This window comes from Salmo salar, chromosome 20 (genome assembly GCF_965601325.2).
Source record: "Salmo salar chromosome 20, fSalSal1, whole genome shotgun sequence".
NCBI lineage: Eukaryota > Metazoa > Chordata > Actinopteri > Salmoniformes > Salmonidae > Salmo > Salmo salar.
In genome coordinates, this window is record NC_138310.1 from 95797607 (window position 1) to 95815781 (window position 18175).

General features: G+C 40.8%; 1 protein-coding gene across 2 annotated transcripts in view; it reads left to right on the top strand.

Moving 5' to 3' along the window:
• LOC106581602 (nectin 1b) overlaps positions 1 to 18175 on the top strand; it is a 336570-nt gene that overhangs the window by 91447 nt on the left and 226948 nt on the right. For both annotated transcript variants that reach the window (XM_045704179.2, XM_045704180.2), the window contains exons 3-5: positions 682 to 981; positions 8220 to 8337; positions 15187 to 15338. In XM_045704179.2, coding sequence (XP_045560135.2) covers positions 682 to 981; positions 8220 to 8337; positions 15187 to 15338 — 570 coding nt within the window. The remainder of the gene's footprint in view (positions 1 to 681; positions 982 to 8219; positions 8338 to 15186; positions 15339 to 18175) is intronic.

Below are 18175 nucleotides of genomic sequence, written 5' to 3' on the forward strand. Positions count from 1 at the left end.
CTGTTGAAGCTTTCTGACAACTGGGTTTGGCTTTGATCACGTCAGGGAGGGACGTTCCTTTCCTGATTTAAATCATCACAAAACCTGTTTTCATCTTTCTCCCACCCTAGATGCATGCATTTCAAATCGTTATCAGTTTATCTGAGGCTTAACGTTGAAGTGAAGTTCAAATAATTATAAACCTAGAAGGGAATTATATTGAAAGAAAAATCCACACAAACCGAAAAGTAATTTACTTCACAGAAAGCTATTATTTTTTTAATGATCGGCATTCAAAACAAACTAAGACCGATTCATTTTATTTTTCCTTCACTTTTAATAAAAACCCTTTCCACCTTTAATCACTTTGCTTATTTGATTTAAATGAAGAAAGAGCCTTGTTTGCAGCCTTGTCTTAAGACTAGTCCCTGTATCTCCAGCAGCCTTGTCTTAAGACTAGTCCCTGTATCTCCAGCAGCCTTGTCTTAAGACTAGTCCCTGTATCTCCAGCAGCATTGTCTTAAGACTAGTTCCTTTTATAATATTTTGATAGGAAATACGTTTGTATTTTGCTATGATTGTTGCTTTTCAATAGTTTCTTCTTGGTGTCAAAATGACCCCAATTGGTAATCCAAGTTAGTGGCATGAGGGTTAATCACTTTGTTTGTTTTGTTCACGTTTATTCTCCCTCTTTCCTTCCAGCTCGACCTCTGACCCGAATGACGTTGACCACGCCCACCATCGTGGCCCGCCCCCAGAAGCGGAAGATGACCGTGGCGACCTGCCTCTCGGCCAATGGGAAGCCTCCGAGCGTGATCAAGTGGGACACGAGGCTGAAGGGCGAAGCCACGTTCCAGGAGACGCAGAATGCCAACGGCACGGTGACCGTTAGGAGTAACTATGTGGTCGTGCCGAGCAGAGAGACACACAAACAGAAACTCACCTGCATCGTAACCTACAACAACGAGAGGATTACAGACAGTGTCGTGCTCAACGTGCAATGTGAGTTATCACAGTTTTATCACAGTTATTTTCATGTCAATCAATCAACCAATCAATCAAATTTCCCCAAAGGGAAATGTGGTTTCTGGGCAGGATTTACATGATTAATACACTATATCATACAAAACACACTAGTCACAAAACAAAGCACATAACCTTTATTTAACTAGGCAAGTCAGTTAAGAACACATTCTTATTTTCAAGGGGCAGAACGACAGATTTTTACCTTGTCAGCTCGGGGATTCAATCTTGAAACCTTACGGTTAACTAGTCCAACGCTCTAACCACCTGCTTTACATTGCACTCCACGAGGAGCCTGCCTGTTACGCGAATGCAGTAAGAAGCCAAGGTAAGTTGCTAACTAGCATTAAACTTATCTTATAAAAAACAATCAATCAATCAATCATAATCACTAGTTAATTACACATGGTTGATGATATTACTAGTTTATCTAGCCTGTCCTGCGTATATTGATGCGGTGCGCATTTGCGAAAAAGGACTGTCATTGCTCCAGCGTGTACCTAAACATAAACATCAATGTCTTTCTTAACCTGTTATGGCTAGGGGGCAGTATTTTCACGGCTGGATAAAAAACGTACCCGATTTAATCTGATTATTACTCCTGCCCAGAAACTAGAATATGCATATAATTATTAGCTTTGGATAGAAAACACTCCATAGTTTCTAAAACTGTTTGAATGGTGTCTGTGAGTATAACAGAACTCATTTGGCAGGCCAAAACCTGAGAAGATTCTGTACAGGAAGTACCCTGTCTGACCATTTCTTGAACTTCTTTGCCATCTCTATCCATTACAAAGGATCTCTGCTCTTACGTGACACTTCCTACGGCTCCAATGGGCTCTCAGAGCCCGGGAAAAAGCTGAATGACGTAATTCAAAGCCCTGGCTGAAACACATTATCGCGTTTGTCAAGTGGCCGATCAGGGGACAGTGGGCTTAGGCGCGTGCACTGGCCGCCCCCGTCTTTCTGTTTTTCCCTCTATTTACCTAAAAGGAGATTCCCGGTCGGAATATTATCACTTTTTTACGAGAAAAATGGCATAAAAATTGATTTTAAACAGCGGTTGACATGCTTCGAAGTACGGTAATGAAATATTTAGAAATCTTTGTCACGAAATGCGCCATGCGCGTGACCCTTATTTAACATTCGGATAGTGTCTGGAACGCACGAACAAAACGCCGCTATTTGGATATAACGATGGATTATTTTGGACCAAACCAACATTTGTTATTGAAGTAGCAGTCCTGGGAGTGCATTCTGACGAAGAACATCAAAGGTAATCAAACTTTTCTAATAGTAAATCTGATTTTGGTCAGGGCTAAACTTGGTCGGTGTCTAAATGGCTAGCCGTGATGGGTGGGCTATCTACTGAGAATATTGTAAAATGTGCTTTCACCGAAAAGCTATTTTCAAAACGGACATATCGAGTGCATAGAGGAGTTCTGTATCTATAATTCTTAAAATAATTGTTATGCTTTTTGTGAACGTTTATCGTGAGTAATTTAGTAAATTCCTCGGAGGTTTGCGGGGGGTATGCTAGTTCTGAACGTCACATGCTAATGTAAAAAAGCTGGTTTTTGATATAAATATGAACTTGATTGAACAAAACATGCATGCATTGTATAACATAATGTCCTAGGGTTGTCATCTGATGAAGATCATCAAAGGTTAGTGCTGCATTTAGCTGTGGTTTTGTTTTTTGTGACATTATATGCTAGCTTGAAAAATGGGTAGTCTGATTATTTCTGGCTGGGTACTCTGCTGACATAATCTAATGTTTTGCTTTCGCTGTAAAGCCTTTTTGAAATCGGACAGTGTGGTTAGATTAACGAGAGTCTTGTCTTTAAAATGCTGTAAAATAGTCATATGTTTGAAAAATGGAAGTTTTCGGATTTTAGAGGAATTTGTATTTCGCGCCACGCCCATCATTGGATATTGGAGCAGGTGTTCCGCTAGCGGAACGTCTAGATGTAAGAGGTTAAAATCAATACACAAGTAAATATTTCTAAACCTGCATATTTAGTTAATATTGCCTGCTAACATGAATTTATTTTAACAAGGGAAAATGTGTCACTTCTCTTGCAAACAGAGTCAGGGTATATGCAGCAGTTTGGGCCGCCTGGCTCGTTGCGAACTGTGAAGACTATTTCTTCCTAACAAAGACAGCCGACTTCGCCAAATGGGGGATGATTTAACAAAAGCACATTTGCGAGAAAAAAAACACAATCGTTGCACGACTGTACCTAACCATAAACATCAATGCCTTTCTTAAAATCAATACACAGAAGTATATATTTTTAAACCTTCATATTTAGCTAAAAGAAATCCAGGTTAGCAGGCGATATTAACCAGGTGAAATTGTGTCACTTCTCTTGCATTCATTGCACGCAGAGTCAGGGTATATGCAACAGTTTGGGCCGCCTGGCTCGTTGCGAACTAATTTGCCAGAATTTTACGTAATTATGACATAACATTGAAGGTTGTGCAATGTAACAGGAATATTTAGACTTAGGGATGACACCTGTTAGATAAAATACGGAACGGTTCCATATTTCACTGACAGGAAAAACGTTTTGTTTTCGAGATGATAGTTTCCGGATTCGACCATATTAATGACCAAAGGCTCGTATTTCTGTGTGTTATTATATTATAATTAAGTCTATGATTTAATATTTGATAGAGCAGTCTGACTGAGCGGTGGTAGGCACCAGCAGGCTCGTAAGCATTCTTTCAAACAGCACTTTCGTGCGTTTTGTCAGCAGCTCTTCGCAATGCTTCAAGCTTTGCGCTGTTTATGACTTCAAGCCTATCAACTCCCGAGATTAGGCTGGTGTAACCGATGTGAAATGGCTAGCTAGTAAGCGGGGTGCGCGCTAACAGCGTTTCAAACGTCACTCGCTCTGAGACTTGGAGTAGTTGTTCCCTTTGCTCTGCATGGGTAACGCTGCTTCGAGGGTGGCTGTTGTCGATGTGTTCCTGGTTTGAGCCCAGGTAGGAGCGAGGAGAGGGACGGAAGCTATACTGTTACACTGGCAATACTAAAGTGCCTATAAGAACATCCAATAGTCAAGGTACATGAAATACAAATTGTATAGAGAGAAATAGTCCTATAATTCCTATAATAACTACATCCTAAAACGTCTTACCTGGGAATATTGAAGACTCATGTTAAAAGGAACCACCAGCTTTCATATGTTCTCATGTTCTGAGCAAGGAACTTATTAAACGTTAGCTTTCTTACATGGCACATATTGAACTTTTACTTTCTTCTCCAACACTTTGTTTTTGCATTATTTAAACCAAATTGAACATGTTTCATTATTTATTGATTTGATTTTATTGATGTATTATATTAAGTTAAAATAAGTGTTCATTCAGTATTGTTGTAATTGTCATTATTACAAATAAAAATAAAAATATTGGCCGATTTAATTGGTATCGGCTTTTTTTGGCCCTCCAATAATCGGTATCGACATTGAAAAATCATAATCGGTCGACCTCTATCTGAAATAGAACCCTAAACCTCAGTGTGAAGAGTCTCTAACTGGGGCATCTGCAAAGATACCCTATTCCCTATTGTACTGCACTACTTTTGACCAATGCACTATGTCAGACCCTATGGCTTTGTTGTCAAAATAAGTTTAGTTAAATTATAGGGAGGTTCTATGTAGGGCACTATGTAGGGAATAGTGTGTCATTTCCTAGGTCAGCCAAGGTCTGTCTGCTTCAATCAACAGCAGGAAGAGCTAGTCTACAGTATTCATATAGTCTCAGAGAGGAAATACAGTATTCATATAGTCTCAGAGAGGAAATACAGTATTCATATAGTCTCAGAGAGGAAATACAGTATTCATATAGTCTCAGAGAGGAAATACAGTATTCATATAGTCTCAGAGAGGAAATACAGTATTCATATAGTCTCAGAGAGGAAATACAGTATTCATATAGTCTCAGAGAGGAAATACAGTATTCATATAGTCTCAGAGAGGAAATACAGTACTTATATAGTCTCAGAGAGGAAATACAGTATTCATATAGTCTCAGAGAGGAAATACAGTACTTATATAGTCTCAGAGAGGAAATACAGTATTCATATAGTCTTAGAGAGGAAATACAGTATTCATATAGTCTCAGAGAGGAAATACAGTATTCATATAGTCTCAGAGAGGAAATACAGTATTCATATAGTCTCAGAGAGGAAATACAGTATTCATATAGTCTCAGAGAGGAAATACAGTATTCATATAGTCTCAGAGAGGAAATACAGTATTCATATAGTCTCAGAGAGGAAATACAGTATTCATATAGTCTCAGAGAGGAAATACAGTATTCATATAGTCTTACAGAGGAAATATAGCAGTAGGGCTGAAAGCAGATGATAGCTGTAGTGTCTCAACATGTTGAATCATCTGGACAGAAAATTAAGATATTCTGGTCAGGGAATTCAGGTCAGAGGCAATAGGACGGCCACCCACTGGTTTTAACTGTTCATCGTTCTATTCTGCTCTGTTCTGCTCTATTCTGTTCTGCTCTGTTCTATTCTGCTATGTTCTGTTCTGCTCTGCTCTGTTCTGCTCTGTTCTATTCTGCTCTATTCTGCTCTATTCTGCTCTATTCTGTTCTGCTCTGTTCTATTCTGCTCTATTCTGCTCTGTTTGGCTCTATTCTGTTCTGCTCTATTCCATTCTGCTCTATTCTATTCTGCTCTATTCTATTCTGCTCTGTTCTGCTCTGTTCTATTCTGCTCTGTTCTATTCTGCTCTGTTCTATTCTGCTCTGTTCTGCTCTGTTCTATTCTGCTCTATTCTGTTCTGTTCTATTCTGCTCTGTTCTATTCTGCTCTATTCTGCTCTATTCTGCTCTATTCTGTTCTGCTCTGTTCTATTCTGCTCTATTCTGCTCTGTTTGGCTCTATTCTGTTCTGCTCTATTCCATTCTGCTCTATTCTATTCTGCTCTGTTCTGTTCTGCTCTATTCTGCTCTGTTCTATTCTGCTCTGTTCTGCTCTGTTCTGCTCTGTTCTATTCTGCTCTGCTCTGCTCTATTCTGCTCTGCTCTGCTCTATTCTGCTCTATTCTGCTCTGTTCTATTCTGCTCTATTCTGCTCTGCTCTATTCTGCTCTGCTCTGTTCTGCTCTATTCTGCTCTGTTCTGCTCTGCTCTGTTCTATTCTGCTCTGCTCTGCTCTATTCTGCTCTGTTCTGCCTCTGCTCTGCTCTGTTCTATTCTGCTCTGTTCTGCTCTATTCTACTCTGCTCTCTTCTATTCTGCTCTGCTCTGTTCTGCTGTGTTCTATTCTGCTCTGCTCTGCCCTGCTCTGCTCTGTTCTGCTCTATTCTGCTCTGCTCTGTTCTATTCTGTTCTGCTCTATTCTGCTCTGTTCTATTCTGTTCTGTTCTATTCTGCTCTATTCTATTCTGTTCTGCTCTATTCTGCTCTGTTCTATTCTGTTCTGTTCTATTCTGCTCTGTTCTATTCTGTTCTGTTCTATTCTGCTCTGTTCTATTCTGTTCTGCTCTATTCTGCTCTGTTCTATTCTGCTCTGTTCTATTCTGCTCTGTTCTATTCTGTTCTGTTCTATTCTGCTCTGTTCTATTCTGCTCTGTTCTATTCTGTTCTATTCTGCTCTGTTCTGTTCTATTCTGCTCTGTTCTATTCTGGTCTGTTCTATTCTGCTCTATTCTATTCTGTTCTATTCTGCTCTGCTCTGCTCTGTTCTATTCTGCTCTGTTCTGCTCTATTCTACTCTGCTCTGTTCTATTCTATTCTGCTCTGTTCTGTTCTATTCTATTCTGCTCTGTTCTGTTCTGTTCTATTCTGCTCTGTTCTATTCTGCTCTGTTCTGTTGTATTCTGCTCTGTTCTATTCTGCTCTGTTCTATTCTGCTCTGTTCTATTCTGCTCTGTTCTATTCTGCTCTGTTCTGTTCTATTCTGCTCTGTCCTGCTCTGCTCAGTTCTGCTCTGTTCTGCAGGTGGTATAGTAACTTGCCGTTAGAGGACATCCTGTTATTCACTGAGGTTCCTGTCATAAAATACATACTAACTCTGTGAATGTGGTGCTGCGTAGATTATAATTCTGGTGTTGTGTTGAAAAAACGGTATTCTAGATGCTGGCTGGTATTTTTACCAAAGCTTCCTGTTCACACTCAAACTGAAAAATGATCAAATAAACAGTGGCTACTGCTGGGGTGATCTCTAGAGGGTAGTGGGGTGATCTCTAGAGGGTAGTGGGGTGATCTCTAGAGGGTAGTGGGGTCTAGAGGGTAGTGGGGTGATCTCTAGAGGGTAGTGGGGTGATCTCTAGAGGGTAGTGGGGTGATCTCTAGAGGGTAGTGGGGTGGTCTCTAGAGGGTAGTGGGGTGGTCTCTAGAGAGTAGTGGGGTGATCTCTAGAGGGTAGTGGGGTGATCTCTAGAGGGTAGTGGGGTCTAGAGGGTAGTGGGGTGATCTCTAGAGGGTAGTGGGGTCTAGAGGGTAGTGGGGTCTAGAGGGTAGTGGGGTGATCTCTAGAGGGTAGTGGGGTGATCTCTAGAGGGTAGTGGGGTCTAGAGGGTAGTGGGGTGATCTCTAGAGGGTAGTGGGGTCTAGAGGGTAGTGGGGTGATCTCTAGAGGATAGTGGGGTCTAGAGGGTAGTGGGGTCTAGAGGGTAGTGGGGTGATCTCTAGAGGGTAGTGGGGTGATCTCTAGAGGAATGTTGGGACTCAGTGGTTGTGTGAATGAGAGACATACAGATGTAGGATCTACATTTATTTTGTTGCTGAGAATGTTCCTGCACGGCAGGAAATGAAAATGTGTAGTTTGATCAAGGTTTTAAAAAAATATCTAAAGTTTGTCATTTCTACTTTAAAATATCAGACTTGATCTGCCTTAACAAAAAGTGTATCAACATCTACAAAAATGTCTATTAATTGTAATCGACACAATAATTCACAGTGATCTGGCCTGGTTCTGAATCCACTTGGAGTAGTTTGAACAATGCAGGAGAAGAACAATGTGAAAATAAAATATGTGGGTTAGTACAATATGGTTCAGGTCGACCCTATGGTGTTAATCAGACAATACTGTACTATTCTGACACCAAATCTCTTCCCTAAGTGTTGGAAACACAGTCAGTATGAGGCTGAGTGAATGAGAGACGGTCTGTACTATACAACATGGTGAATACGTAACAAGGCTTGACTCAGCAGTGTGGAATGACACCTTCTCTCTCTAACAGATGAACCGGAGGTGAAGATCGACGGCTTCGATGGTAACTGGTACCTGGACCGTCAGGACGTCAGCCTCACCTGCAACGCTGACGCTAACCCTCCTGTTACCGTCTACCAGTGGAAAGTGTAAGTCTTCTTTCGACCTTCTGTTCACAGGTTCAGGTTGTCTGTTTGAAATGGATAGGGGGTACAAAGAAAGCTTGAACTGTAGGTAACATACATTCTACAAAACTTATTCAAGACTTAAAGACTTCATTCACATTATTGTATGAAATCTATTTGTTTCATAAACAGTACCAGTCAAAAGTTTGGACACCTACTCATTCAAGGTTTTTATTTTATTTTTTACTATTGTAGAATAATAGTGACGACATCAAAATTATGAAATAACACATATGGAATCATGTAGTAACCAATTTGTGGAATTTCTTTGATTGGCGTTTGAGCCAATCAGTTGTGTTGTGAAAAGGTAGGGGTGGTATGCAGGAGATAGCCCTATTTGGTAAAAGACCAAGTACATATTATGGCAAGAACAGCTCAAATAAGCAAAGAGAAACAACAGTCTATCATTACTTTAAGACATGAAGCTCAGTCAATCTGGAGAATGTCAAAAACTTTTAAAGTTTCTTCAAGTGCAGTCGCAAAAACCATCAAGCGCTATCATGAAACTGGCTCTCATGAGGACCGCCACAGGAAAGGAAGACCCAGAGTTACCTCTGCTGCAGAGGATAAGTTCATTAGAGTTAACTGCACCTAATTGCAGCCCAAATAAATGCTTCACAGAGTTCAAGTAACAGACACATCTCAACATCAACTGTTCAGAGGAGACTGCCTGAATCAGGCCTTCATGGTCGAATTGCTGCAAAGAAACCACTACTAAAGGACACCAATAAAAAGAAGAGACTTGCTTGGGCCAAGAAACACGAGCAATGGACATTAGACTGGTGGAAATCTGTCCTTTGGTCTGATGAGTCCAAATTTGAGATATTTGGTTCGAACCGTTATATCTTTGTGAGACTCAGAGTAGGTGAATGGGTGATCTCCACGTGTGTATTTCCCACTGTGAAGCATGGAGGAGGTGGTGTAATGGTGCTTTGATGGTGACACTGTCTGTGATTTATTTGGAATTCAAGGCATAATTAAGCAACATGGCTACCACAGCATTCTGCAGCGATACGCCATCCCATCTGGTTTGGGCTTAGTGGGACTATCATTTGTTTATCAACAGGACAATGACCCAACACACCTCCAGGCTGTATAAGGGCTATTTGACCAAGGAGAGGGATGGAGTGCTGCATCAGATGACCTGGCCTCCACAATCACCCGACCTCAACCCAATTGAGATGGTTTGGGATGAGTTGGACCACAGAGTGAAGGAAAAGCAGCCAACAAGTGCTCAGCATATGTGGGATCTCCTTCAAGACTGTTGGAAAAGCATTCCAGGCTAAGCTGGTTGAGAGAATGCCAAGAGTGTGCAAAGCTGTCATCAAGGCAAAGGGTGGCTACTTTGAAGAATCTAAAATATATTTTGATTTGTTTAACACTTTTTTGTTTAATGCATAAGTACATGTGTTATTTCATAGTTTTGATGTTTTCATTATTATTCTACAATGTAGAAAATAGTAAAAAAGAAAGAAAAACCCTGGAATGAGTCGGTGCTCTAAAACCTTTGACTGGTGCTGTACATCATGAGAAATGAACAAGTGGTCTGAAATGAATGGATTTATTAATTCTGTGTTTTAAAAGCATAAGCCTCAAAAACCCTGTTCAAGACTTAAACCCTTAATGCACCTTACCGCTGCAATGAAACTGACACACCTTAATTGTGTTATATGAGAGGTCTGGTGAACCTAATTTATTCATCTTTGGTTCTCCAATCTGGGTTTTAAAAAACATAAAGCAATACGATGTATTTTCCCCGACTTGCCCTCTTTCCCTCTCCATCAATGTTTCATTCATTCATCTCAGTTTGTTTACACATCAATATAATAATGATTAGGCTTGGAGATGGAGGTCTAGGCACGATGGAACGGTGAAAAACAACACACACATTATTATCTACAGCAAGCATGGGCAACACGGTGACAGTTAGACTAGTAGAATACACAAGGTGAGAGTCTCTTATCTACAGTATCTAGTCTATTTTATCTACAGTATCTAGTCTATTTTATCTACAGTATCTAGTCTCTTTTATCTACAGTATCTAGTCTCGTTTATCTACAGTATCTAGTCTATTTTATCTACAGTGTCTAGTCTATTTTATCTACAGTATCTAGTCTATTTTATCTACAGTGTCTAGTCTATTTTATCTACAGTGTCTAGTCTATTTTATCTACATTATCTAGTCTATTTTATCTACGGTATCTAGTCTCTTATCTGCAGTATTTATTTTATCTACAGTATCTAGTCTGTTTTATCTACAGTATCTAGTCTCTTATCGACAGTATCTAGTCTATTTTATCTATTTTATCTACAGTATCTAGTCTATTTTATCTACAGTATCTAGTCTATTTTATCTACAGTATCTAGTATATTTTATCTACAGTATCTATTTTATCTACAGTATCTAGTCTATTTTATCGACAGTATCTAATCTATTTTATCTACAGTGTCTAGTCTATTTTATCTACAGTGTCTAGTCTCTTTTATCTACAGTATCTAGTCTATTTTCTCTACAGTATCTAGTCTCTTTTATCTACAGTATCTAGTCTATTTTATCTACAGTATCTAGTCTATTTTATCTACGGTATCTAGTCTCTTATCTGCAGTATTTATTTTATCTACAGTATCTAGTCTATTTTATCTACAGTATCTAGTCTCTTATCGACAGTATCTAGTCTATTTTATCTATTTTATCTACAGTATCTAGTCTATTTTATCTACAGTATATAGTCTCTTATTGACAGTATCTAGTCTATTTTATCTATTTTATCTACAGTATGTAGTCTCTTATCGACACTATCTAGTCTATTTTATCTACAGTATCTAGTATATTTTATCTACAGTATCTATTTTATCTACAGTATCTAGTCTATTTTATCTACAGTATCTAGTCTATTTTATCTACAGTATCTAGTCTATTTTATCTACAGTATCTAGTCTATTTTATCTACAGTATCTAGTCTATTTTATCTACAGTATCTAGTCTATTTTATCTACAGTATCTAGTCTATTTTATCTATAGTGTCTAGTCTATTTTATCTACAGTGTCTAGTCTCTTTTATCTACAGTATCTAGTCTATTTTATCTACAGTATCTTGTCTATTTTATCTACAGTATCTTGTCTATTTTATCTACAGTATCTAGACTATTTTATCTACAGTATCTAATCTATTTTAACGACAGGATTTATATTATCTACAATATCTAGTCTATTTTATCTACAGTATCTAGACTATTTTATCTACAGTATCTAATCTATTTTATCTACAGTGTCTAGTCTATTTTATCTACAGTGTCTAGTCTATTTTATCTACAGTATCTATTTTATCTACAGTATCTAGTCTCTTATCTACAGTATCTATTTTATCTACAGTATCTAGTCTCTTATCTACAGTATATAGTCTCTTATCTACAGTATCTATTTTATCTACTGTATCTAGTCTTATCTGCAGTATACAGTCCCTTATCTACAGTATCTATTTTATCTTCAGTATCTAGTCTATTTTATCTACAGTATCTAGTCTGTCTTATCTACAGTATCTAGTCTCTAATCTACAGTATCTAATCTATTTATCTACAGTATTTTTTTATCTACAGTATATACAGTGAGGGAAAAAAGTATTTGATCCCCTGCTGATTTTGTACGTTTGCCCACTGATAAAGAAAGGATCAGTATAATTTTAATGGAGAGCTTTGTATGCATCTCTGTGTGTGGAGTAAAGGTGGTCTAGGATTCTTTTCCCCCCTTGTTGCACTTGTGACATGCTGGTAAAAATTTGGTAAAACTGATTTAAGTTTTCCTGCATTAAAGTCCCCGCCCACTAGGAGCACCGCTTCTGGATGAGCATTTTCTTGTTTGCTTATGGCCTTATAGAGTTGGTTGAGTTCGGTCTTAGTGCCAGCATCGGCCTGTGGTGGTAAATAGATGGCTATGAATAATATAGATGAGAACTCTCTCGGTAGATAGTGTGGTCTACAGCTTATCATGAGGTACTCTACCTCAGGCGAGCAATACCTCTGGACTTCTTTAATATTAGACATCGCGCACCAGCTGTTATTGACAAAAAGACACACACCCCCACCCCTCGTCTTACCAGACGTAGCGTCTCTGTTCTGCCGGTACATGGAAAATCCCGCCTGCTCTATATTGTCCGTATCGTCGTTCAGCCACATCTCGGTGAAACATAAGATATCACAGTTTTTAATGTCCCGTTGGTAGGATAATCTTAATCGTAGGTCATCAATTTTATTTTACAATGATTGCATGTTAGCCAGAAAAATGGAAGGCGTTGGGAGTTTACTCTCTCGCCTCCGGCTTCTCAGAAGGATCCCTGATCTGCGTCCCCTTTTCCGGCGTCTTTTCTTCACGCAAAAGGCAGGATATCCTTCTCATCGGACTCGTTAAAGGAAAACGTTTCTTCCAGTCCGCTGTGAGTAATCCCAGTTCTGATGTCCAGAAGTTATTTTCGGTCATAAGAGACAGTAGCAGCAACATTATGTACAAAATAAGTTAAAAAATAAGTTACACAAAATGGAATTTATTTTTATTTTTTTAAATGGTACAATTGGTTGGGAGAATGAAAAACGTCAGCCATGTTCCTTGGTGCCATTTTTAGAGGGGGATCGTAAAAGCTTTTTCATCTTTAGCAGGGAGAGGGAGAGAGAGGAGAGAGAGGAGTTTTAGCTTCAGTTGAAGTGGTGGAGCCATAGATTAGGACTACATACCTAAGAGCTGACATCAGTACTTTGCCTTTCAAATGATCAGTGTCAGTGCTGCAGAATCACACACACACACACACACACACACACACACACACACACACACACACACACACACACACACACACACACACAGCAGTATGTTGAGATGAAAAAGGAGAAATGTTCATGTTGTTTTTCCATAAGTGCTCCTCTCGGTAAACAATGCTAGGTTTGATCCACACTAACAGGTTGGCTATGTGAGCATAAACGAAAATCTAACCACAGTCCAAATATCAAGCCATGTGACATCATAGAAACGCAATTCAATGTACCAACGTCCCCGTCCTGCTGTCCTCTCTGGCTCTCCGTAGTACAACACTTCTGACAACAGAGGAGCTTTGCCTTACCACCGACCATCTATATCTGGGTGAAAAAGAAGAGAATTATACTGTGAAATTGAGAGATAAACGTAGTAATTGTTCACTGAAGGCTGGGTAAAGGAAGGTGTCAACGGATTAATGGACCATTGTATTCACCTCACTGTAGCCCTGCCACCACTGGGTATTAATGAGAGCAGGATGGAGGAAGAGAGAGGGAGGGTGGGGGGAGATATATAGAAAGAGAGGTTTTTTTACAGGGGAAGGGGAGACTGGAGAGGGTAGAAGAGAGAGAGAGAGAGAGAGATGGTGAGGGTAGTATAGGAAGGGAGACAGAAGAGAGAGATGGTGAAGACAGAGGAAAGAGAGAGAGCGATATCATAGGATAGGGAGGATGAGGAGAGGGATTATGATGATGGAGAAAGAGGGATGTAGAAGATGGGATGGGGTGAGGAGGAGGAGGAGGAGAGAGAGAGAGAATTATATGTACAGACGAAGGGGCAGGCTGGGTGAGGAGGACATTGCTGTGGTGGAACAAGACTCCAATTGTGTTGTGAAGTTTCCCCTGGACTGCTAGAGGAGCTCCCCCCCCCCCCCACACACACACACACACACACACACACACACACACACACACAAAGCCAGACCAGGATATAGCCATGCCCATAGCTATAGAATACACACGTATTCCTTCACCCAGAAATCACCAGACAACACTGGACGGTATCACATTCTGAGTCATCAGTCTTTCTCCTCTGGGCTTTCAGTCCTGCAGTCGATCAATCCAGATGCGAAATACAGTTGAAGTCGGAAGTTTACATAAAACCTTAGCCAAATATATTTAAACTCAGTTTTTCACAATTCCTGACATTTAATCCTAGTAAAAATTCCCTGTCTTAGGTCAGTTAGGATCACCACTTTATTTTAAGAATGTGAAATGTCAGAATAATAGTAGAGAGAATTATTTATTTCAGCTTTTATTTCTTTCATCACATCACATTCATCAAATTAGTATTTGGTATCATTGCCTTTTAAATTGTTTAACTTGGGTCAAACGTTTTGGGTTGCCTTCCACAACCTTCCCACAATAAGTTGGGTGAATTTAAGCCCATTCCTGCTGATGTAACTGAGTCAGGTTTGTAGGCCTCCTTGCTCGCACACGCTTTTTCAGTTCTGCCCACAAATTGTCTATAGGATTGAGGTCTGGGCTTTGTGATGGCCACTCCAATACTTTTACTTTGTTGTTCTTAAGTCATTTTGCCACCACTTTGGAAGTATGCTTGGGGTAGTTGTCCATTTGGAAGACCCATTTGCAACTAAGCTTTAACTTCCTGACTGATGTCCTGAGATGTTAAAGAGATGTGGCCACTAGGGTGTTAAAGAGGTGTGATCACTAGGGTATTAAAGAGGTGTGGCCACTAGGGTGTTAAAGAGGTGTGATCACTAGGGTATTAAAGAGGTGTGGCCACTAGGGTATTAAAGAGGTGTGATCACTAGGGTATTAAAGAGGTGTGGCCACTAGGGTATTAAAGAGGTGTGATCACTAGGGTATTAAAGAGGTGTGGCCACTAGGGTGTTAAAGAGGTGTGATCACTAGGGTATTAAAGAGGTGTGGCCACTAGGGTATTAAAGAGGTGTGGCCACTAGGGTGTTAAAGAGATGTGACCACTAGGGTATTAAAGAGGTGTGGAAACTAGGATCTTTAACACCCTATCTTGCTTCTTCTCTTCTACAGGGTGAATGGATCTCTTCCCAACACTGTGAAGATTCTTAACAACTCTCTGATCTTCAAGGGTGCGGTGACCTATGAGCTAGCTGGGACGTATGTGTGTGCTGCCACCAATGGGATCGGGACTCGTACTGGTCTGGTCCAGGTTAATGTTACTGGTAGGTGACCCACTGATACAAGCTTTGCTCTGGGCTTCTGGTTTCTCTGCTCTGGGCTTCTGGTGTCTCTCTGCTCTGGGCTTCTGGTGTCTCTCTGCTCTGGGCTTCTGGTGTCTCTCTGCTCTGGGCTTCTGGTTTCTCTCTGCTCTGGGCTTCTGGTTTCTCTCTCTCTGCTCTGGGCTTCTGGTTTCTCTCTGCTCTGGGCTTCTGGTTTCTCTCTGCTCTGGGCTTCTGGTTTCTCTCTGCTCTGGGCTTCTGGTGTCTCTCTGCTCTGGGCTTCTGGTTTCTCTGCTCTGGGCTTCTGGTTTCTCTGGGCTTCTGGTTTCTCTCTGCTCTGGGATTCTGGTTTCTCTCTGCTCTGGGCTTCTGGTTTCTCTCTGCTCTGGGATTCTGGTTTCTCTCTGCTCTGGGCTTCTGGTTTCTCTCTGCTCTGGGATTCTGGTTTCTCTCTGCTCTGGGCTTCTGGTTTCTCTCTGCTCTGGGATTCTGGTTTCTCTCTGCTCTGGGCTTCTGGTTTCTCTCTCTCTGCTCTGGGATTCTGGTTTCTCTCTCTCTGCTCTGGGATTCTGGTTTCTCTCTCTCTGCTCTGGGCTTCTGGTTTCTCTCTGCTCTGGGCTTCTGGTTTCTCTCTCTCTGCTCTGGGATTCTGGTTTCTCTCTCTCTGCTCTGGGATTCTGGTTTCTCTCTCTCTTCTCTGGGATTCTGGTTTCTCTCTGCTCTGGGCTTCTGGTTTCTCTCTGCTCTGTATTGCCAGTAACCTACTTGGTTATCTCACATAGTGAGAATGTATGGTCAGCAGTTGGCCTAAATGCAAATAGACCATTGCCATATATGGATCTGCGCCATTTACTTTGAACTGGACTGTGTTTAGAGCATGAGCGGTCGTGAGTAGATGCGCTTGTTTTAAGATCAAAGCGAGAGCTACATGTAGCCACGTCTGCACATTTGTTCATATCCTTTACCAGTTAGTAAGTTATTAGCCCAGTTATAGATAATTTGTAGTCAGCAATGGGAGAGTGGTTGCTTCCGACAAGAGCACAACACGGGTACATTTCTAGACATCTTTGAAAAGAAAGTCAGGTAAAGAGCGTTTTTTTCTGTCTTAAAGGGTTGTATTTTGAGACAGGCTGGGAATAATAATTCATTTTATTTTGTCAAGTGGTTTCTTGCATCAAACAACAAAACATTTTCAGTTACCTCCTTGTCTGAAGGTTATTGTCAAGCCCTGCATGTTTTTTTTCCCCTCTAAAGTATCATGCAATGAAGGCCTACATCGAACACCACACAATGGCTGCTACTTTAGGCTTCATGATATAACATATATTTCCATGTTCAAGTGTTATGGGATACATTTTCTCATTCATGACTTTGCGTAGGCCAGACAGAACATCACACATTCATGAAAAAAATAAACAAGAATGACAGCTTAATGTCTCTGACCCCTCTATTCCACATAGCTGTCCCTCCTATACCCCTCTATTCCACATAGCTGTCCCTCCTATACCCCTCTATTCCACATAGCTGTCCCTCCTATACCTAATATCTCTGATCCCTCTATTCCACATAGCTGTCCCTCCTATACCCCTCTATTCCACATAGCTGTCCCTCCTATACCTAATGTCTCTGACCCCTCTATTCCACATAGCTGTCCCTCCTATACCTAATGTCTCTGACCCCTCTCTTCCACATGACATAGCTGTCCCTCCTATACCCCTCTATTCCACATAGCTGTCCCTCCTATACCTAATGTCTCTGATCCCTCTATTCCACATAGCTGTCCCTCCTATACCCCTCTATTCCACATAGCTGTCCCTCCTATACCTAATGTCTCTGACCCCTCTATTCCACATAGCTGTCCCTCCTATACCCCTCTATTCCACATAGCTGTCCCTCCTATACCCCTCTATTCCACATAGCTGTCCCTCCTATACCTAATGTCTCTGACCCCTCTCTTCCACATAGCTGTCCCTCCTATACCCCTCTATTCCACATAGCTGTCCCTCCTATACCCCTCTATTCCACATAGCTGTCCCTCCTATACCTAATGTCTCTGATCCCTCTATTCCACATAGCTGTCCCTCCTATACCCCTCTATTCCACATAGCTGTCCCTCCTATACCTAATGTCTCTGATCCCTCTATTCCACATAGCTGTCCCTCCTATACCCCTCTATTCCACATAGCTGTCCCTCCTATACCTAATGTCTCTGATCCCTCTATTCCACATAGCTGTCCCTCCTATACCCCTCTATTCCACATAGCTGTCCCTCCTATACCTAATGTCTCTGACCCCTCTATTCCACATAGCTGTCCCTCCTATACCCCTCTATTCCACATAGCTGTCCCTCCTATACCTAATGTCTCTGACCCCTCTATTCCACATAGCTGTCCCTCCTATACCTAATGTCTCTGATCCCTCTATTCCACATAGCTGTCCCTCCTATACCCCTCTATTCCACATAGCTGTCCCTCCTATACCTAATGTCTCTGATCCCTCTATTCCACATAGCTGTCCCTCCTATACCCCTCTATTCCACATAGCTGTCCCTCCTATACCCCTCTCTTCCACACAGCTGTCCCTCCTATACCTAATGTAACACATCCCTTAATGTCCAGGGTCCCTGAGTGTTGCATATCATGTTATTGAACAACCCTATAGTTTCAATGTCCATGATTATTTTACACAGTTAGTTGTATTTCACACACACATACACACACACACACACTGCAATCCCTGTCATCCTCACCCAAAATAACTTGCATTGCTTTACATGTTGTCTCATGTTGTGTATTTAAATACTTACTGCTCTCTGCCTGGTGTGATTGTAACAGCTCAAA